The sequence below is a fragment of the Bacillus rossius genome, chromosome 10 (genome assembly GCF_032445375.1).
Source record: "Bacillus rossius redtenbacheri isolate Brsri chromosome 10, Brsri_v3, whole genome shotgun sequence".
Taxonomy (NCBI): domain Eukaryota; kingdom Metazoa; phylum Arthropoda; class Insecta; order Phasmatodea; family Bacillidae; genus Bacillus; species Bacillus rossius.
In genome coordinates, this window is record NC_086337.1 from 9,962,214 (window position 1) to 9,985,887 (window position 23,674).

The 23,674-nt window shown below is 37.5% G+C and overlaps 1 protein-coding gene across 2 annotated transcripts in view; it reads right to left on the minus strand.

Moving 5' to 3' along the window:
- LOC134535771 (caprin homolog) overlaps positions 1-23,674 on the minus strand; it is a 190,213-nt gene that overhangs the window by 93,455 nt on the left and 73,084 nt on the right. For both annotated transcript variants that reach the window (XM_063375016.1, XM_063375017.1), the window contains exons 7-8: positions 21,535-21,702; positions 15,601-15,826 (exon numbers count right to left, since the gene is read on the minus strand). In XM_063375016.1, the coding sequence (XP_063231086.1) occupies positions 15,601-15,826; positions 21,535-21,702 (394 nt within the window). The remainder of the gene's footprint in view (positions 1-15,600; positions 15,827-21,534; positions 21,703-23,674) is intronic.

The window sequence follows — 23,674 nt, forward strand, 5'->3', positions numbered from 1 at the left end:
TTAACTTACCTGTAGGTCCAACTTACCTTTACTTCAAATAAATATGCAAGTACCTCAGATTAACAAACACATAAATAGGATGGATTGCATTGTGAAATGATGAGCACACCACAAGAAATTTTTGACTGATTGATTGATTGATTGATTGATTGATTGATGGTTTGACTCTGTAATCCAGCAGTAAGTTAATATTGAAAAGGTTAGGTTAGGTTTGGCTAAGAATTGTTTTGAGTAAATTAGCCCATTAATATTTTCAGCGATAACCTTATAAATGCTACCTATTTATAAGTATATTGTAAGTTATGTATACATTTTATGTGCAGGGGATTTGCCATCATCAGCCAACACTCTTAGAGAAAATTATGTCCTAAAATTTGGCTAGGCAAATAAGGAAGCAGTAAGGCACACTGTAGAAGACAAACTGATTGTATTCTTGTGTGATGAAACGACAGACAAAGTGGGCCGATGTAAGGCAGAGACTGCTACTTTGTAGTGCCTATGAAAGATACTATGGTAACTGTTGTGTTACACATTTGTGTACCAACCAAACCTGCAGGGGAGAATTCCTAGTATGTACAGTGAGATAGGCTATAATTGAATTTGGATATTGAATTAGTGTGTATTGTATCTTAGGATTTTTAATGGAATATCTTTAATGTTTTTACTTTCTTAAGATGTGTTTAGTCTTTGTAAAGCCCGTGTTCTTTAGTTTACAACAATTTTTTTATTTTCAAAATGAGACATCACTTTGATACTGTATAAAAAATACCGTATTTACTCGCATATAGGTCGCGGCAATTTTACCAGATATGATGGGGGGAAAAAAAAGTGCGACCTATATGTGAAGAAAAAATTTTTAAGATTTTTGGGGAATTTTTTTCGCAATACAGTAGAATCCCGCTGATGTGACCGCCCTCTGATGCGTCCATTCCGTTTATACGACCGTTTTTTTGAGGAACCGTGAAAAATTTGAGCAGAGAAAGTCGAAAATTTGAGTAAAATCGGCTGAAAAACAAGTCTGTTACACTTTGTAGGGCGCTATGTGTTCACGTTTATCTTGGCGAGAGCTGTACTGTAAGCAGGCAGGCATTAAAAAACGGCTAAAAATAGATACCACCCCTCTAGACTGTCCACGCAGCAGTGTCTAGCCGAGCTCGGCGCGTCCACTATCGCACGAAAAGCCGTCTCAGTTGTCATTTTATCCTACACCTTCTGCGTGAGAAACTGTCAGCATCCTCCTCCCCTCCCACACCGCGTGCGGCAAAAGCCAGGTTGTATAGTCCATTCTTGGTCAAATAAATATGTTTATGGGCTTATACGACTGTCCTTTGCCGTTAATAAATACTTTATAAGTTTAAGTTATCATGATACTATTTTTTTATTAGTCACACAGCAATTTCTGCTGAAAAATCACTAATACCTCGAATTTTATTGAATAGAAAAATTTAGCAGGGCCGTAAATATATTTATTTTACTGCATAGTTACTTTTCCATCTGCATTTGAACGTGTTTTTTTTTTTTCCTTTTTTTTACGCTGTGAAGGGTCATGGAAAAGATAATTGCTTGAGCTGTCAAAATAAACATCGCTGACGGCAAGGGCGGGAGCGCATCCTGTCGGTCTGTCGCTGTGATTATCTACTCTAAAAACATGTCACAGCATTTCAGGATAGCATTGTTCTTATATCTTTCGTTTATAGCCGAATGTTTTCTACCTGATCCACACAAGTTCCTTCGCCACGTTTTGAACGAAAATAACAACCAGCCGGCTAGCATAGACCAACTCGCGTGACGTGAATTCACTTAGCGTGAGTATTTATCAGAACCCATAACGAAAACCGCTGTAGATATAAAAAATTATAACAGGCCTTTTTTATTTGTAATTAAATTTACTACAACTTTTATTCTGTGCATTTTTTCAATACAAAGCACTGTTTTTGAGTTACAGTCAACAATTAAGACATTTTAAGAAGTCAGGAATCTAACTTGACTTCAATTTTCTATATTCGGTTATTACGAGTACTTGTTGTTACAACAATTTATCACGCCATTATCAGCTCTCGTAGTAGCGGAGTTTTACAGTACCTGTTAACTCTTTCGTGCACGGTGCGTCGGCCGTTCGCGTCATTAAATTACCGGTGCGACCTATATGGGGGGAATCTTAAATACCAAATTCAAGACCTCAAATTATGGGTGTGACCTATATGCGAGTAAATACAGTAATACTGACTTACAAAACAGGTTTTAAAACTGTACCAAAGTACCATGTGAGAATAAGTATTTTCTTGAGATGAGTAGTACCTAGGTATCATATGTGAAGTATTGTAATCAAAAAGTATAACAATGTTGAATTGAATGAATCATTTCACTAAGTTTTTACATTTTTCCTGTTTATGTAAAGAAGATTTTTACATACAAAATTTAACAGCTATTTATAATTGTATTTTTATGTACAATATAACATATTCGTAAACACCGCTTTCCTTATTTATATGTACCGCTATGAGGTTTTTTTTACACCGCCAATGGCATAATTTTTTCACAATTTTTTGGGGTCTCTACTGATTGCTTATTTTTACACCAATTTTTTGCACCGCTTGCTTATTTTTACACCGATTTTTTGTACCGCTTTTGCCATTTTTTTACACCGAAATGAGCCAGTTTTATTTACCATTTTCTGGGGTCCCTACTTATTACTACAACAATTTCGGCAATAAAGTTTAATTATTCTTGCATTTTAAAAATTTGATTAGTTGATTACTAGTATAATTTCAAGTACAGCAAAACCCCTTATTTGCACTTTTCATGGGGACAAAGTAAAAAAGTGTAAATGAAGGGAAAAGTAAGAAATACGTTAAAGTTAATTAAAATACAGTCGCATCCTGCAGCGTTCATTACAAATACGGGCTACATTACACATACGCATTGAACCACAGTAAAAAAATTTAAAAAAAAAGGGGCCGCAAATTGGAAATTTACCGTCAATAGCGCGCCATGCGCGGAGACAGGTCATTGTACTCAATCAGCTGTTGTTACGGCGCGGCGTAGCCGCCGGCTGGCTCTCTCTGTTCTCTGAGCTGCGCATGCGCAGTATAACTCACTCAACGCTCTGCCCAGACTCGTGACCTTCCATCAGCAGCCAGCCAATAGATACGAGCTTAGCGGAAAAAAATATAAGCTCCGCCTCCCGTGTACCACTTTTGTCCAGTTCTAATACCAGTTTATTGGTATACGCACCAGTTTTCTCGCTGCCGTGACATGTTCAAGTTTACGTTCATCTTGATGTCTTGATACCAATAATTAATTATTTACGATCCCCAGAAATAAATGGTTAGTTTAAAAAAATATGCGTCAACTGTACAATATTACCGAAATTATAAAATACGTATTAATCAGTTACCAAGACTCCGCTCATTTTATCTTGTGATGTTTGTCTCGTACCAGTATTTCGGCTAAGTTGTGACATAAATATAGTACCACAACTTACAAGCAGCCTCGTAGTCGTAACATTCCCGACATTCCCGGTACGTTTATACGTTCGTAAGTTAGTTTATATTTTTCCCTAGTTCATTTTAGATTGTCTCCTGCTATAATTACTCGGACTTTTACACGCCTAGGCTTAAATTATTATATGTTTAGAAATAAAAGCAACTTTTCATCTTATAAAATATGTATATTAGGCGATTTAAAATGATCATTGCCGACTATAAACGTTACGTTTTTCACAATGGTTTTAGGCCTACTATGGTTGTTACGTGACGTAAATAGCGGGATGGATTCGATTATTGAGACATAATTCGCGTGAAAGTATTGTATTGGACTAAATGGGAACTAAACGGGACCTGAAGAATATAGTGCAAATAACGGGAAAACGTAAATAAAGGTAACGTAAATAAGGGGTTTCGCTGTATTTATTCTTTTAATATTAAAATAAAAATGATTCAATTTTATTCATAAAAGTTTGCAATCATTTCATCAATGTTTTGTTATGACGTTGTCACGTTAAACTATCGTCCGTAAACCGACTTACAGACAACCAGTTTTTTTTCGTGCGTGCAGCCGGCGTTCATCGATTTATTATACGTCACATTAAAAATTTCTGTTGTCAATAGGATATAAACACCACATAATAATCCATAACAGGAATATAGTCAACAAACAAAGAAAAACAAAGAAAAATGGACTAACAGAACGGAAAAAAAAAAACCCACAAATGATGACAGCACAAATATATGTGTTTTCATACCATGTGCGTCTCTGCCTGAGGACGGGAGCAGATAGCAGTTCCCGAAACGTCACTTGTTTCTGTTTTGGAAAACTATTGTGTTTGTTTCGTCTTTTCGTTTTGTCGTGTGTTTGTCTCGTTTCAACCGTTGTGCTGAATTTTTTTGGGTTCAATATTTTTGTGCTGTCATCATTTGTGGGTAGGGATGTACCGATTCGAATCCCGATTAACTGTAATCGCCTGATAATAGAGAATCGGTAATTAATCTTAATCTGCGATATTTCAACCGATTATTTAGACAAAATCGTCAACATTTTCTCTTTATATTTATCATAGTGATCTCTTAGCATTATAAGAAAAACATGCCAATGATGCTAATATATTCTTTTAAAGGTAAATAGTAAACTCTTTTAAAAAGTTTAGTTCATGAAACACCGTTCAGACTGTAGGCCTACACACGCGCTGAAAATTTCAGAAACTTTGTCGTCTAATAAATTAAATATACTCTTATTTTATGCAATTGACGATTTTCTTCTAGCATGTATGGCTAGTATTTCCATTATTGTTAGCTCCATGCATCAAACAACTGCTTTGAGTGCCGCTTGTAATAAAATACAACACATAAAACAGTATAAAACACAACAGCATCACCACAAGATCTCCATTTTATGTGTAGGTTACGTACGTCATGTGATGAACAAAAAAAATTTGGCCAACTTATCTCACTTCACCGGAATTTCCGTTGTATACGTGAACCTTTTTCTATTATTTTTTATTATGATTGAAGTCGCTTTAATAACGGGAAAGTCTTCTTTATTTTTTATTTTTACTGTATATTAACAACAAAAATTTAACCAGGAATAAAAGTTCACGATTGCAATAGTTGGTGGTCGGTTGTAGGAATATTTCTGTTTGAGACCGAAATTAATTTATCGAATATTGGTAATGTCTGTATTAGCGAATACGACTCGGAGACTGTAGATTGTTTTATTGTTTTCTAGTCACGAATGCACGTCCATACATTACGTCAACGGAGTGACGAATTCTTTGATCAAATATTACAGTATATTTTGCTAAGTTTTCTATTTGTTGGCATTTACCAAAATAAATATTTGTTAAGAGCTGTTATACATTGCATTCACTATTTAATGTTGCATAATAATCATGGGTTCGCTAGTCGCAGTGCTGTGTGGAAATACTTTTTTTAGGATCCGGGCCGGATGCTAAATATGCAGTGTGTAAATATTGTTCTCAAAAAATATCACGTGGTGGCGTACATGGAAACAAAACGTCTTTCACTACAAGTAATATGTGGAGCCACAGAAAAATCTAAAAGCTATTAACTGTAGCTTGACGTGGCCGGGGGTTGTTGTTCGGATGTTAGGCTGTAATTTAATGGGCGCCACCACGTGTAGGGGCACGTGGACCCGGCAAGACTCCGATCCCAGGGCGTGACGTCGCCCGTGTGGAGACGTGACTCGTTTTCCCCCGAATACTGCCTATGCAATAACCAGACCTATAGCCCGCTCTCAGCGTCGGGCACGCTTTAATCCCTACCGTGGGCTCTTAAGGCGTCCCACACGCCCCTAGGTACTCGGGTAACACACACGTGGCCAATCACAACACAAGATACGGATCCGGGTTTTTATTGGCCTTGCATACACATAGACACGATAACTCCTTACACACTCCTAGTCTCGTCGTTTAACAGTCAAAAGCCTTACGGCGCAATAGGCTTAGGTGAGGCCGGCCACCACGTGGCCGTGCTAGAATGTTCGCGAAGGTTTCAAGTCCCGTTACCGGAGTTAACAGCTATTAATCAAACAGTCGGCTCCCGAGGTAGGCCCCGGGGATATACGAAAACGTTTTAGATTGCTTACGAGTCGACAGAATTACCGGATCAGTTGAATATCAAAGTTGAAGTCCCCGGAGTGCGGCGTGCTTCCTACCTCGGTGAGCGCTAGAGATCGACTGGGGCGAGCAATGGCCGTCGGGGTGGCTAGACAATGACGCAGCGCGCCAAACGGAGGGTACCGTTATTCGGGCCGTATTGCGCCGAGGCTTACTCAAGAAAACCCTAAAAGCTATTCTTTAATTTCTTACATAGAATTATAAAATATAAGAATTACATTAGAAATTTATTATACAGTTCTAAATAAAAGATGAAGATCGGTTTTGCATTATGGCCTCGGCAAGTCTACGTCTCTGGCGGCCTGCAGGATATTTCATCAATACACTTAAAATTTACGTTAATTATTGAAATGACAAATATTATAAAAATAACAGGGGTGAAAAAGAAAAGCGAATTACAAACATCCAATTACTAATAATTTAGGGGTCGAAGCACTGATTCTACTGGGCCCTCTTCCTGTGGTTCGCGGCACTCTCACACGCACACACACTAGTGTTGGGCCGATTCCTAAAATATACCGATTCCGATTCCATTTTCGATTCTTAAATTAAAGGGTCGATTCTTCGAATCCGATTCCGATTCCTTAATTTTTATCTGACAATGTTCAACAGAGTAATATACTAAGAAAAAAAAGGTTGTTTATGATTTTAAAAATGTAATTATGTTGTGTTTCATTTTCTGTGCAGAAATTAACATTATATACAGCTTATATAATGTTAAAAAGTATGTTCATTACCATCAAGTTACGCTACCTTGTATTTCTAGCACAATTTGGCCTTTTAACCTTGCATATAGTTAGACGAAACACGTGTTCAAACACTGCCAATAATCAAAGATGTCTAATGACTTAAATTGTAAATAATGTTATAACTTAACAAACTTTAGATACCTTACATTATCAACTCAATTAATTAATTGTAAAAAAAGAGGGTTTGTACGGTTAGGTTAAGAATTTTATTTTCAAGCACAACTAAATAATGATCCAAATAAAATGTCAATATAACCTCGTTTATACATATTTCAAGGGACCATGGCGAAAAAAAATAAAAAAGGGAAATGTAAAAATAAAACTTTATTATCTCATTATGATGGAAATGACAAACAAATATGCACCACACTAAAATAAAATGTCAGAGATGCTTACGTTTTAATATATTACCTAGAACTTAATTATCTCACTTGGTTAAAAGAATAAATCCATCCAGTCTTGCAGTTCCTCACAATCGTAAAGAGAAAATAAATTTTCGGTTCTTGATTAAGAAAGTTCTGTGCAATTTTTAGCATCTCAAAATTTTCACATTTTATGGTGAGATTTTCTTACACAAAATATTTAAACTCTTCAAATAATCGCGTGTTAACATTTAATTCATTTCAGAAATTTATCGGAAACAATTCTGTTAAACTAACACAACTACTTTCACAAGATTGTTTATGTTTGCCGTTTGGTAATAAAAATTTACGAACGTTTCCGCAGCAATGTTTGGAAATTCAGACTTGCCAACTGCCTTTCCAAAATATATCTAACGTAAAACGAGCATCGCTGAACACGCACAAGAACGCCGATTTAAAGCAATTTGGTTATGTTGCTTTTAAACTTATTTTAATATGGTTGCAATAATCCACTGTGAATTTGGGTAAAATTTCATTCAAAAATTATTTCATTTTAATTCTTTAAAGTTTAATGTGTAGAGATGTTCACGTTCACGTCACCAAAGATTTTGTTCATGGCCGTATGGTTTACCATGGCAGGTAGCACAAAAAAAAATTAGGTTGTTTACAATGGCAAATGTAGCTGCCATGATCAAATAGTTAACGTTTACATTATTTGCCGTTTACATTTACATAATTTTCTTTAAACATTTATGGTTTTGTCTAATTATTTTTGAAGGTTTGCTATTAAATGCAGTGCTGCTGCAACGTAATTTCCTAAAAATGCTTTCGCTTAAAGTGGGAAAGTAGATACTGCATTTGTACAGTAGGGAAAATGGCGGTGCAAGTAAATAAATACGTTAATCACCGTAATAAGTAAATCAGTTCCGTAAAAAAAGATTGTATTATGTAGTTTTAAAAATTATATTTGCATGCATTTTAATATTTTCTTACGTTGCGTAGATTATGTATTTTGCAAACTTAAAAACAATGCAGGAATCGGTCATGGTCGATTCCAAAACCATTGTATTCTGAATCCCACGATTCCAGTGGAATCGGTGGAACCGACCGATTCCGGAATCGGAATCGACCCATCACTAACACACACACATGTCGGCGGGAGATTCAAACGCCAGGGAAGGAGTGGAGTGGTGGGGTGTGATGGCATATCGAGCTGGGCGTAGCCCCGGACGATGTCAAGCTATTAATGTTATGTGCAATACCTTAGCTAGCTTACCAAAATCTTAAATATTTATGTAAATAAAAATGATTTTGTCTGCATTCTATACATATGTATGTACACTTATGGTCCATGCCTCCATTACATCAATTTTAATCACAATGTTGTTCTCTTTGTTTTCTTTTTTAATTTATGTATGTAATAATCGGGAAAATATAATCTGTATTCTTAATCGGTTTGGAACATCGGCTGAATTTGAATTTTTTAGTGAATCGTTAATCATAATCGGTAACCGGTTTTTCAATATCGGTACATCCCTATTTGTGGTTTTTTTTTTTTCATTCTGTTAGTCCATTTTTCTTTGTTTTTCTTTGTTTGTTGACCATATTCTTGATATGGAATATAATGTGGTGTTTATATCCTATTGACAACGGCAATTTTTTACTTAATTTGTGTTTTAGTTTTTGTCTTTTGGGTTTTTTGTAGTTTTCTTCTACAGACATAAATGAGCTTAGCAATGGCGTATGTCCAAAAACTTACATCAAGTCATGCACTCCCATCGCACAAATCTGTCAAAGATAGTACATTCATAGGCCAATCGAGTGGGAGAGATGCGGCGCAAGAGTACAATGAGTGTAACGGGACAATGAGCGTAACAGGACAATGAGTCATCCTTTTTCGTGCGTGCAGCCGGCGTTCATCGATTTATTAGACGTTGTCACATCAAAAATTAATATTTGCACTTATAGAAATTATTAACTAATTTAGAACATTTTCTATCATAGTTCCTAGTTTCGCATTACAACTACTTCAAAATGTATTCAAGATAAAGTCCGGTATGTATTATAACACCATTTTTACTTTTGTGATTATAATATACTAATATGAAACAAAACTAAATAGAATAAGTGAATCACTTTAGTGTACATATATACGTAAACGTAGCATCATTGAATATGTATACTACTTGAATAGCGCCCCGAATCACGAACGTATTTCTCCATTAGGAAGCGACTTCTATCCATATACATATTCAATGGTAGCACTGTGGCTGTGGCTCGCATCAGTTATTGTGCATCCGTGGTCTCTGGAAGGGTTTATCTTGACAAGGGGCCCGCAAGGTGGGGGAAGAAAGATAACACCTCGTGAATGGTGTGGAGAAGACCGTACGAGAGCGATAACTGACGCCTTTTTGTCTCCTCCTTTTGCTCTATTCGCGGTCACACACATACACCCAAATGCAGATGCCAGGCGCGAGCTGAGAACTTGCTGCTCTGATGAACGCTCTTAATGAATGCACAAAATATGAGATCCGTGCCTTGGTAAAGCGCGTGCACCATTTTCATAATCATTGCTAGTTTGCACCACTAGTCTCGCTTAGTGCTGGCCATAGATGCTACTAGCGAAGTGCACAGTCTTCTTGATACTATCCATATCTATGGTGTGATAAAGTTATTTTCTTACGTTTGCAAAGGTAAACAATGAATGTTTTTCAAAATAAAAGCACTAAAACGTAGTTTATCAGGAGGAATATAACAAAAAAAATTTGTGCATTTTAGGACTTTTCCGCTTCCTAAAAACGGATCTAACGGGAAATTAATGATTTTATAAGTGTATGTTCCGGGTAAGTAAACCATTGTAAATATAGTACTTTCGGCAGGACCAAAATTAATAGAGTTGGGCCGATGCCGATCCCCGATCGTAATAATCGGCCGATTTTGTTAATTTTGCCGATCATAATGATCGGCAAAACGTAGCCGATTATTTGAGCCGATCATTGGTCTCCTACTGCAAACTTATCACATTGAATAATTACCTGTACCTAACAACTTTCCATGTTTGTTTACGGTACTTTTCGGGAAGAAAATTTGATTATTCATCGAAAAATAATAGGATTTAATAATTTAAAACTAACCACACACGAAAAAAATATACCAATAAAGTAAACAAATACCGTAAGTTTTATAATCATTGAACAGTTACATACCTAAGTATCAATTTCCACGTATATTTACGGTACTTTCGGTAAAATAATTTTCCATTATACTATTTGCAAAGTCATTTATCATTTACGAACCGAAAACTATGTATTTGTTTACCATTTACGGTTAATATTACCGGAATGGCGAATGGCGACTGTTGTTTAGGTTGGTTATGTGACGCCAGAGATTAGAGTGACGCGCGTCGCGCGACGGAATTCGTACGGATTAATGGCGCTAGTAGTCATGTGGTTAGTAAACAACTACTCTTCGGGAATGCATCTATTTAGTTTTTTCTCGCTAAATATGGCCTATTGAAAGTTTTGTTTAGCGAAATTAATATTCTTATCCTGTTTAGCGGGAAATAGAGCTTAACTTTCTTTTGTATAAAACCTGGTTGATGAAGAGTTTTGTTTCCCACAGTAGAACCTCGTTAATCCGTGACGCGCTAATACGGGAATTGGATAATCCGGGACGATTTAAAAGTGCAGAAAAAAAAGAGAAGCTAAAATTGTCAGCGCTTAAAATTAACGTCACGCGGGCCGGCGGCCGGCAAACAATGCAAGCCATCGCGTGGGCCGCCAAACTCTGCAACGCTGTTTGTACCGACCCTTTGTGTCGCCCCCCCCCCCCCCCCCCCCCCCCCTTTCAGCTGTCACATTTGTCACTCTTTAAACTTGAGGGGGATGTCCTGACTTCTGTTTCCCGTCTCCCGTTTGTTCGAATGTTGTTTCACGTGCTACTGAGTTACTTTCCGCCCAACGCACGGCAGGCGCCTGGCGAGTGACGTGTCTGTCTGGCATTCGGCTGGTCAAAGGGGTGGAGGGGGGTGGGGAGCTACCCAAAATTTATGTGTACAAGGTCAGCACGATCTTATCTTTCTCTCTTCGGCTGTTGTAAATGACCGTGAACTAATGGCTAGGCAGTGCCGTATTTTTTTAAGCCGAGACAACAATTCGAAGGCGGCCCTTACCGTTAACCGATTATCCGGGTTTATTATTATTATTTTTTACATAATTTCAATTATCCGGGCATCGGCGGGTCCCAATGAACACGAATAATGGGGAGTTTACTATTTTTTATCCATCTGCTGCCAAGGTGCAGTAAGCCTCGGTAGATGTTACGTCACATGACCTTGGCCTTAACCCAGCTGCACGCTGGTGTCTGAGAAGCTTGACAAGACCTTCCGGGCTTACCTGTATAATTGCTAGTCCGTGAAATTTATAATGTCGTGATTTTTAAGTAATCATGTCAATGAAAAGTAGTTTTGTCTGGGAATATTTCACAGTTTATAGTGATCCGTCAAAAGCAATGTGTAATCAGAGGTACTTGAAAGGCTCTAATCGGCTCAGAAGATCGGCAAGATCGGCAGCAGATGATCGGCATCGGCATGATCGGCAAAATAGGTGATCGGCCCAGCTCTAAAAATTAATTGGAGTATGACACGAGAAAATGTATGAAACGGGAACATATCATCGAGGTTCTACTGTAGTTGTATTTTGTCCGATGGAGACTCAAAACTTAATTCAATACAAATGAACAAGCATTACGGTATCGAAAAAATGTATCGAACTTACAGTTTGGATACTCGATACTTTTCGATACCGTCAAGTATCGAAGGTATCGAGGTATCGAAGTATCGAAAATCGCATCACTAGCGATAACCTTATAAATGCTACCTATTTATAAGTACACTAGAGTCCCGTTATAGCGAGGTGTCACGGTTCCGGGTTTGATCCTCGCTATAACCGTGTCCTCGCTATAACCGAATTTGACAAATTTTGGCCCCCAAAAAATAAAAATTATCCGAAAATAGCATAAAAATTGTGTTTAAACCTGTATAATTGGAAAATAACAGGTTATATTAACGAAATCTTAATTTCTGTGAGCAGATGTGTGAATTCTCTTTAAAACGATACCCCATAAGTACGGATGCGATCACCGATTGCGTCAAAATAACCAGAATACCCTGCCACGCCACGTAAGTATAGCATCTCAACCCGCGGCCGACGCAGCATTGTGCTGCTATCTATCGTCGACGCGGGCGGTCTGCTGGCGGCCATGTTGGTTCGGGATGTTGCTAACAGGTGGTGCTAGTGTAGCGCAACGATTTAATTCCTTACAAAAAAGCAGGAGTGCGGCTGCGGCAACGCACGTACGCCTCAAACGTAATAGTCGCTGGAAAACTATACTTTTTTCATTTAAAGAAACCTGTCAACTTTTTTAGAAAATAAATTTGGGATTAAACTCAAACCATCACCACCCCTTTCCCGGACAAATACCCCAACCACTGACCGAAACAAAAGTTACAAGAAAACTGCCCTAGCGATTCGGAAATAAATACGGTAGTGCCTACTAGAGATGAAAAAGTAACGAAAAAATGTGTATCCGTATGTATTCGTTACTATAACAATTAGTACTCGTTACTATCGTTATGTTACTCGTTACTTCTGATACCACATAACATGCTATGTTATGTTGCAGCAACGAATCCAGTCGTATTACGTACGCGTACAGTATGACGTCGCGTAAATAATAATAAATAGAATATAAACAATTAACAATATTTGATCATTAATAGTTTTTGTTAACCAAGAAACAATTAAATCTCATTAGAGCGGCTTTTTAATATTATTTCTTTTAAGATAACAACAAAAAACGGAAAATACGCGATTATAAAAACAAAAACATACATATTTCTAATTTGTAAAAAATACTTTCTTACGTTGTTTCTGTTCCAATCTCAAACTTTGTCTACACACGGCACAGATAACTAACGGAAGTTTGATAAAAGAAAGAAAGGATGGGATTCTATTTTTAAGCCACGCACTTAGGTGGCGTCTGCACGGCTGAAGAATGTGACAGGCGTCAACGGCAAGATGTCTAGTGGCGAGCGAGAGGGCTGGAGATAAAGCAGACAAATAACAAAAGCGCGCTTCAAGCGATCACGCCGTAAATTCCTCAAAAATACCTCGTTATATCCGTGTTCTCGCTATTACCGTGCTCGCTATAACGAGATTCTACTGTATATTGTAAGTTATGTATACATATTAGGTGCAGGGGATTTACCATCAGCCAACACTCTTGGAGAAACTTATGTCCCAAAAATTGGCCAGGCAAATAAGGAAGCAGTAAGGCACGCTGTAGAAGACAAACAGATTGTATTCGTGTGTGATGAAACGACAGACAAAGTGGGCCGATGTAAGGCACAGTCTGCTACTTTGTAGTGCCTATCCGCTATGAGGTTTCTTTTACACCGCCAATGGCATAATTTTTTCACCATTTCTTTGGGATCTCTACCGATTGCTTATTTTTACACCGATTTTTTGCACCGCTTGCTTATTTGTACACCGATTTTTTGCACCGCTTGCTTATTTTTACACCGATTTTTTGCACCGCTTTTGTCATTTTTTTACACCGAAATGAGCCAGTTTTATTTACCATTTTCTGGGGTCCCTACCGATAGGCACTGCACATGCTGCACTCGTTACCCCTCATCCCACCAGATTTTCATTAAGTGGGCGTGGCAGCTGCGATTGCCAGGCACGACCTTATCGCAGACTCCCCTCATCGCCTTTTGAGACTCATCCTCACATCTCGATACTTCCTCTGCACTTCAGACACCTGCCCGCCGCTGGTTTGAACGTCCCTTCAGGCCTTTACACATGTTTCATGCTCATAGTCTCCCACCTGTTTACAGTCATCATTTCCTGGAAGGTAACAGTTCTTGACAGTATGTTTCTGGATGGGTCATGACAATATCATGAAACGCAACTGCTGTCGACAGCTTCTTTGTCTAGAGACGCATTGTGCAGCTGGCCATCCTGTTTCACGTCCTTGACTTGGTTATTACTACAAGTGCAGCTGTCAGTGTGTGTCAAAGGGGCCAGATTATGTTACATTAGAACCTTATTTTTAATTACTCGGGATTTACCAATTCCTATGATTAACATATTTTTCACTTGCAACGTCATTTTCTCCATAGTAATAATGCATTATTTGCCCACTTTATGCGAAAGCATATCCTGTCATTTACGTTGCAACAGAACTGCATTTACTAGCAAACTATTAGAAAAGTTTAGTGAATAGTGTTAGGTTTATTTAATATACGTTACTGTGTGTACTTGTGGTCACTGCCACTTCATTTGCCATTGAAAACAACTTGCTATTTTTTGCTACTGCCATTGTGAACCCTACGGCCATGAACCAAAACTTTGGTTACATGAACACGAAAATTAAGTTCATTTGACATCTCTCCCCTTTAAACTTTAATGTATTATGAATGAAAATAATGTTGTATAAGGGTTTTTTTACTTTTTACATAAAGAAACAGTGGATTACTATGCTCTTATTAAAATAAGTTTTAAAGCAACGTACCAAATTATACCCATTAATATGGCGCCTCTGTACATGTTTGGCGATGCTTGTTTTAATTTGGCAGCACTGAATTTCCAAACATTGCATTTGAATTTTTTTTTCCTAAACATATTTGTGAAAGTAGTCATGTTCTTTTAATAGAATTATTTCCGAAAAAATCCGAAATTAATTAAATGTTAATGTTCTATTATTAATAATGTCCATAAATGAATTGTGTAAGAAAATCTTACCATAATAACTAATAAGAGCTTCAACATACACATCTCTTATTCATGAACCAAAATGTTCATGTTCCAAAATTAAACAATTATGAATTACTGAAAGATTTGATGGAATTATTGCTTTTTACCATGTGAGATAATGAAATTCTATTCAATATAAAAAAGTAAGCATCTCTGACATTTTATTTAGTGTGATGTGTATATGCTTAATGTTTCCCATCACAGTGACAATAAAACTAATTATTTTTTTTAAAACTGCCCTCTCTTTACATTTTCCTGGTTTTTTACATATTTCTTTTTCCTGGTCCCCTGAGATATGTGAAGATGAGGTTCTACTGTATTTTTGTTCATACGGCATACAGAAAAGTGTTTCACGGGAAATTGCCTCGACCAGTCATTTACAGACGGCAGACCTTGTGTATGCTCTGGTGAGAAACCATCTTAACAGGACACTGCCTCGCATGCCTCGGACGAGCTGGCCGCTGTGACCCTGATGCATGTCACAATCCTCATTACCCTCTTACCGGGAGGGGCTATACTAACATAGTTGGTGGTCTCACCGTCGCTCTGGTCGCCGGGCTGGGCGCTCCAGTCGGCGGTGTTGGTCTGGTCGCTCTGCTGGCTCCAGTCCCCCGCGTTGTCGCTCTGCTGGCTCCAGTCCCCCTGGTTGTCGCTCTGCTGGCTCCAGTCCCCCCCTGCGCCCCCCTCCAGCTTGCTCCAGCCCTCCCCCTCTGCTGCCACCAGCGCCGGCTGCTCCGGCACGCCGCGGGCCTCCTCCCCCTCCTCCTGCCACGCACACGATAAGCAAACACTCTACCTGTATGGGTATTTAGCATGTGCCACGATGATACGATCACACAATACATAATTTTGCAAACATTTTACAACATAGTCTTTTATTTACATTCTTGTGGAGTTTTCTGGAAGTACAGGTAATTTAACATAGTTATACTACCCGAAAACCGTATATACTGACTGATTATGATGTTTTAAAACATTGAAAAACTACACCGTTTCGAAATGGCTTTATGTACATCATGGATTGCAACATAGCACTCAAACATAGAAATAAAATATTTCAATGTTTGGAATATGGTTATTTTCTACCATCATGGCAATTAATAGTTTGTTTTTTTTTGGCACAAACACAAAAGTGATACATCATGCATACAGCATGTGTCCATATACTTTTGATTATCTAGTCAAAATGGTATCTCGCTTCACTTTTGTTTACAACAAACATTATGAATTTTCAACCAAGTTTAATGCAGCTTCTTTAAAAATACATGAAAGGACGTTTGATAATGCCCAAGTACCTATTGTTGTTGTTGAAGTCCGTATAATGTTATGTAGAGATGTCAAAATAAAGACATTTCATCAATTCCAATAAGTCGACTCTTACCTCGATTCCAATTCTGGAAATTGGTTTACAAAATTTGTAGTTTTAATATTAATTACACAATATTTTGTGTAATGTAACAGTTGAAGTTAAATAATGTCTAATATACAGTAGCTTTAAAATAAAAAACCTATATAAAGACTACAGCACTTTTAGTACAAATGCTCTTTTTTCAAAACTATGTTGTGCCCTACTACATCCCAACAGAATAAAAACCTAATGTGCAACTTGTCTACATGAAAATATTCCCAGAATTTAAACACTTTACTGTAGCAATTGTTAGATGAAATAAAATTATAGTTACAAGTTACCGTATTTGCCCCTGCGTATGGATCGCACCTATAATTTTGGGTATAAAAATTTAACATTTTCATTGTAAGGGTCGCCCTCAAATAACTGTCGCACTAAATATCTGTCTTCAGTACAGTTCCAAAGATAAAAGTGAAGTCTTTCAAGAAATTCTGCACTGGTATTGAGACTATCTTTTTTTCTGATTTGTCATTCTTTATTACTGAGAGAGGGTATAAGGCAGTTCTGCGATCACTTCTCCCCTCTTTATGGCCCCTTTTAACTCTAACCTAACAACAAGACAAAGAGAATACTTTTTTATACCATTTTTTTCTCTACTCCGCTATTGTAAATGCTTTTTTACCATCCCTTTTCTCAAGAGAGAAAATGCAGCAAGATACTGTTTCTTGTAACATCCTATAAAAACTATCACGTCCATTAAGGTCAGGGGGTAACGTGTGCAGGAGCTGGAGTTATAAATTTTACCCTTTTAGGCCTGGTTTTAAAAATAAATGACAAGAAAAGGTTTAAATTATTACATGGTAGCCAAGATGTTCCTAAAAAAAATTCCAAATAATGAATACTTGTACCGTGAGTGAAAACTTGATGAGCAAAGCAGTCACTAGGGTTCTGCGAATATTCGAAATTTCCGAATTCGAGTTCGATTTTTTTGATATTCGATTCGTAAATTTGAATCGAATTCATTTTACAATAATTCGACTTGCAAAATCTGGCCTGGGTACACTAATATAAGACATCACCCTCCCCCAATTTTAAAAGAAATGTAAATGGACGATTACAAAAATTATACATTGAAACCCCTTATTTACGTTACCGTTATTTATGTTTTCACGTTATTTGAACCATTTTATTTCTGTCCCGTTTTAACCTCATTTGATGTAATGTAATGAATTCCCGTTGTTTGCAACGCTCCTATTGCTTTACGCAGTTTACGCCGTTCGTTCTGATAAAACTGCTTACTAACTTAATTAATCCTATTACAAAATAATCTGATGTGTAAATCGTGTTTTAAAGACGTTTTTAAAAGTTATAAACTTCATCTTTAACATCTCGGGAGTCGCTTTATACCGCTAATAAAAATGTAAGCAGCGTCAGTTCTGTTGTGTTGATTCCTGTATTCCCGTATACAGCGCGCGCACGTAGTCGAAAATTGATATCCATAGCTCGCAGACTGCATGCGCGCGCGCTTTCTGTCAGTAACAGAGTTAACCCGCACGATCGTTATGCGTATAGTTACAAATCACGTTCTTGTTACTGGTTTCTATTTTTTTTTTTACGTTGAATAAAATGGTTTTATTGCATCACTCATAAATTTAAATTATTTAGCCTGCTTTCGTGAAGTCTACTTTATAAATAAACGTACTTTCCATGAATAGGTTTTGTTTTTATTGATTACTTTACGTTTTTTTTTGCATAATAGTATTCTCCGTTCATTCTTACCTGAGTTTTGGAATAAACAAAGCCTCTTGTAAACAAACATATTCATTGGCTGCCGGCCGCCGCGCACATTATTTGTGCGCAAGAAATAGTCCCTTGGTTACGTACCATTTGTAAGTATTTTTACACTGCCTTATTGTAACAATTATTGCTATATAGCATTATAGCGTTTCACCATTAATATCCAATACAGTTTAATGTGTCAGCAAGTATTTACTTACAATTATGTTAGCAGACGCCGTGTGTAGTGTACAGTTAATGCCCGGCGCAACAGTTGTATTTCGGATTCGCGCGCGCACGGTTTGTTATGGCTGATGCTGGACCGAGTTTTGTAAAGCACAGAACGGGAAAGCCTTTGAAAAGTGCACAGAAAACTATTGTGTTGAATGTTTTTAAAACATTTTCAGACAAATATCCGGATTGTCGTGTGACCGATATCGCGAGTTTAACTTCAGAATTTACGGGTGTTTCGAAGAGCAGTGTGCTTCGTGCAAGGAAAGAATTATAGGACACTGGGACATTAACAACTCCTGGGAAGAAAAGGAAACTTGAGTATCCTGTTATCAAAACTTATGATTTTGTGAAGACAGCTATTAGGCGTAAAGTGCATAGATTTTCCTTCGTAAATTAACCATCTACGCTGAACAAGTGCTACGGTGCTTCGTGTTATATTACAGTCAAACCTCTATCTATCGTTTTTCAGGGGACCAACAAAAAAATTCAGTAGATGCGGACATTCAATAGATGTGGACTTCACTCTTAGATTTTGAAAAAAAATATTTCAACCTCAAAATTAGTGTCAGAAATATATCAGTTACTTGTCATTAAAGTTTAATCATTTGAAAAAAATAAAGATGGAAGCATTTTACTTAATTCAATTTACACTTGCAAAAAAAACACATACACACAATAAACCTACATGGAAATTAAAGTCTTTTTCAATATCCTGAAGTCTGAAATGTTTACTCATGCCATCAAATATAGATGTGTACTGAAGAAGCCGATTTTGCCAATATTTAGTTGAATCGGCATTTCTGCCTACTTCCGATACGCTTGTTAATTTTCGGCCGATATTACTAAAAAAACGTGAGAGACTGCCATAACCTAAAAATCCACGAGTACCCTTTTCACTTTTCGTAGTAGTACTGCATTCTTTCAGATCGCATTATTTCTTCGCAACATGTGCTAACCGTACATATAAATATTTAACATGCTTTTTTTTCAGTAATGTTCTTTAATTTTAATATGTCTTAAATAAATACGTACATTACCATCACGGTAAATATACATTTCGGTTGTTACGGTAACTATAGTGCAAATGTGGTAGCTATCGTGCTTCTGTAGTATTATGGTATCAACAAAGAATCTGTAGTTCTTTTTATGGTAATTATCGTAAGATAACAATTGGGTTTGTACTGTAGTTATGGTACATCATCCATATTTCTTCGTAGTTTGTTGTTCATTTGTCTTTTCTTCATGTTTACGTGCTCCATTACTCGGCTGCAGATTTAAGGTGATTTTTACTTATACAATCGTTACTGTTTTTATGACGGTTTCTGTCTAAGAAATGGTTATTTCTGCAAAATATTTATGGTTAAACGATCATTTATTATAATTTATAGTGACGGGACCACATATTTTGTACGATCAATGCGGACAAAACGATAATTCGAACATCGGTACAAGCGGACTTTTTTAACCTTAGTTGTATGGCAATTTTGGCGGGACCGTAGAAAGTATACGATAAACACGGACAATCGATACATGCGAGTTCGATAGATAGAGGTTTGACTGTACTTCGTTATTTTATTAGCACCGACTGTACTAGAAGTGTGTATGTTGCAACTAGTGCTTGGCGCGCAAGATGAATTCACCCTATCACTTGCTGACGCGGCGCAGTGATACGACGGTATTTGTTTATTTCAAAACTTAGCTAAGAGTGAACCCACGGTCTCACCCCTAATTATAAACTTGATTTTAGAATAAAATGTGCGATGCCTACGCGATAAAAACGGTAAATTTGTTATTTTTCTTTTGTACCACTTCCTTGTGCTGTGATATTTTAATTAATATTTTTATCCTTGAAAGTCAAACATGCTAAATAAGGTGGCAAGTGAGAGAGTTTTCTCTACAGCAGGCAACATATTTACCAGCCGCAGAGAATTGTTGTTGCCGCACCATGTTGATGAACTCACCTTTCTCCATGACAATTTGAAATGATTAGCGAAGTGTTAGTGCTATAGAGATATAATTTTTAATTTATTTTGTAATTTTTGAGAATCTGGGGTAAATATGAAGTTGAGCGGTATTTGCGAAAATAAATGTTTAAAATCTGAAAATACTTTTATTATATGCTCTTTAAATTCCTCTTTTCATTAAAGCCGGCGAAGGTAAGAAATTCCAAATAATTTAGGAGATATCGCCGTTCTTATTTTGCAATACAATACAAGACCTGTGTTTATCAGTAGACCGTCGCAATTTTTTTTTTATTTTGCTGTGGGTTCGTGAATGCCTAATTAATTAAAATGGTCGATTAGGTCAGGTCAGCTACATTATAAATACTTTCAAACTAAGCGGACATTAAAAATAAAGTGAAGTAATTTTAATGGTTGTTTAGTTTTAAAGTATTTATAATGTAACTGACCTGACCAAACAAACCGGGACAAAGGATGAACAGTAGGAACTCACGTAATTTTTTTTTACTTATTACTTGCTAAATAAAACATTAAAATTTGAAACGTTAAAAACTCACCTAAGTTAGAGGCGGGTACAATTCCTTTGCCATTAGTAGAAAATGATTTAGTCGTTCACCTACGTCACGAAAAAAAAAAATTCATACTCGTAAACAAGAAACAATGGTTAACGCCGCATGAATGCACAGGTATTGTGATGAGAATTAAAAAATTTGATATCTCCTAAAGCATTTGGAATTTCTTATCCCCGCCAGGTTTAATGAAAAGAGGAAGTTAAAGAGCATAGAATAAAAGTATTTTCAGAATTTTTAAATTTTTTTAAACAAATATCGCCCAACTATGAAAATTAAAAAATTCGATATCTCCTTAAGTATTTGGAATTTATTATCTCCGCCGGGTTTAATGAAAAGAGGAAGTGAAATAGCATATAATAAAAGTATTTTCGGATTTTTAACATTTGTTTTCGCAAATACCGCTAAACTACATATTTACAAGTTTTTCAAACGTGGTATGTTAAAATTTTTTAATCTATGTTATTTTAATAAATATTCCCAAATTCGATTCGAAAAAAATTCGAAACTCGTGAATTTTTTTGAAATTCGATTCAAATTCGTTTCGAACTGAAAAATCACAATTCGCAGATGTCTAGCAGTCACCTTGTGCGCGGCCGTGGGAACCGCTGCGAAGCTCTGGTTGGTGAAGGTCTGGGTGGGAATGGGTGCAACAGGCAGGGCGGCGACGGGCGGAGGAGTGGCCGCCAGCCGCTGCGGCACCAATAATGGTCCACTCAGGATCGCCACTTCCGACGAATCCAGCTCCGACTCCTGCCACACACATCCAGGCTCCGTGGCTAGCCACTCAACTTTCTGGACCCTTCATGGTCTTTTCCTGATCAAAATTCAACAGAGACAAACATAGGAAACAACTGACAAAATAAAAAAAATTACAAAACTACCTCGGAGACTGAGCCAGGCTGGGATTCTCTGGCTTATTCTCATACTTATACTACAGTAAAACCTTTTTGTTGCAACCCCATTTATTGCGACCACCTCTCTATTACAACCCGATTTCGAGGAACCGTGAACAATTGCCGAAAATCCGAAGAAAATCGGACAGAAAATAAGTTTCTTGTGGTGAGTAGTGTGTTACTGCGTTACTGCGTTTCTCTTGCCGAGTGCTGTACTGCCGTAGGCAGCGCATATCTAAAAATAGATACCACTTCCTGTCGACCGCTGTCAGCGCTTGACAACCCCCATTCCACGTCCCTTTGCTGGCAGGGTGCAGATAAAGGTTTTTGTGGCAACGTGTTTACGTTTAGCTTTTTGCGAGTGTCTAGTGTTGTACGCAGTTCAGGCAAAGCTACCTGCTGGATTTCTCTTGATTTTGATTACTATTGGTTGACAATGTTTGCTTAGTTTTTGAAGTCCGATTTGCTATATTTTCTGGCTTGAAATTGTGAACTAGACTTAATAAATAAAATACCATTAAAATTAATTACTATTAATACAATGCAAGAAAAACCCTCCGGCCGCAGCGTGTGAACATGGTAGTCGGCCGCTCACTCGCCCTTGCTCACCCTCTCCCCGTACCGTGCACTGCGGCCGACCTCGGATGCTGCTTGTATCTACTTGTTAACAATCAAGTTATCTGCTTAATTTTAACTAGAGTAAAAATATATTAAAACTGTCGGCAAATTGATAAAAGCTTTATGTGTCTGCAAAATAGGGCACAACACTGGCCCGCCAGTTGTTTTCATTCAAAACGTGGCTAAAGAACTTGCATGTATCAGGCTGAAAACATCTGGCAATACGTGTAGGTTATAAGGAATCTTTTTATGAATTGAGATGTTATGTTTTTCAAGTAGACATACACAGCGAACGACTGGATGCACGCCCGACTCGACTTGTTTTAACTGCCGCAGCAATGTTTATTTTGACAGCTCAAGCAATTATCTTTTCCCGTGGGTTGACAGAAAAAGGTCGCTTCACCCAGCATAAAAAAAAGGCTACGCCACTTATTCCCCACGCAGGAAACACACTGGCTGCCGTCCATCACTTCCGCACTTATCTTTCTTCTAAAATTCCACGTCTCGCCTCTCGCGCGAGCAATAACGAAGCCACCACGCATTGGGCCGTTTTATGCTGTGTTTGGTGACCCGCAGCTTGATTTTATTCGGTACAGTAGAATCCCGCCGATGCGATCCCCCTCTGATGCGTCCATTCAGTTTATACGACCGTTTTTTGAGAAACCGTGAAAAATTTGAGCAGAGAAAGTCGAAAATTTGAGTAAAATCGGCTGAAAAACAAGTCTGTTACACTTTGTTGGGCGCTTGTGTTCACGTTTATCTTGGCGAGCGCTGTACTGTAAGCAGGCAGACAAAAGATGGCTAAAAATAGATACCACCCCTCAAGACTGTCCACGCTAGCCAAAACCGGTAAACTGCGCACATCACCTGATAGCATCTACGCGCGCGTCTATTGCCGTCCCGGTCCTGGTCCCGTTTGACGATTGTGACTCGTTTTTCAATTTACACGGACTCGTGGATTCGTGAAAATGAGTATAAAGCGAGCCAGTTTGTCGCTAATGAAAAATTATGAGATTTTCCAGCAAGTGGATAAGAAGACAATTTCCAAGACGAAGATAGCACGGAAATATGGTATTCCGAAGTCTACTCTCTTCAGGATTCTCAAAAAAAAAAAAAAGCTAGCTTGTAAACTTATCATTGTTGAGCAAAGATAGAGTTCTAGTACAAGCTAGCAGAATCTGTTTATGTATTTTTTGTTTTTATTTTAAATT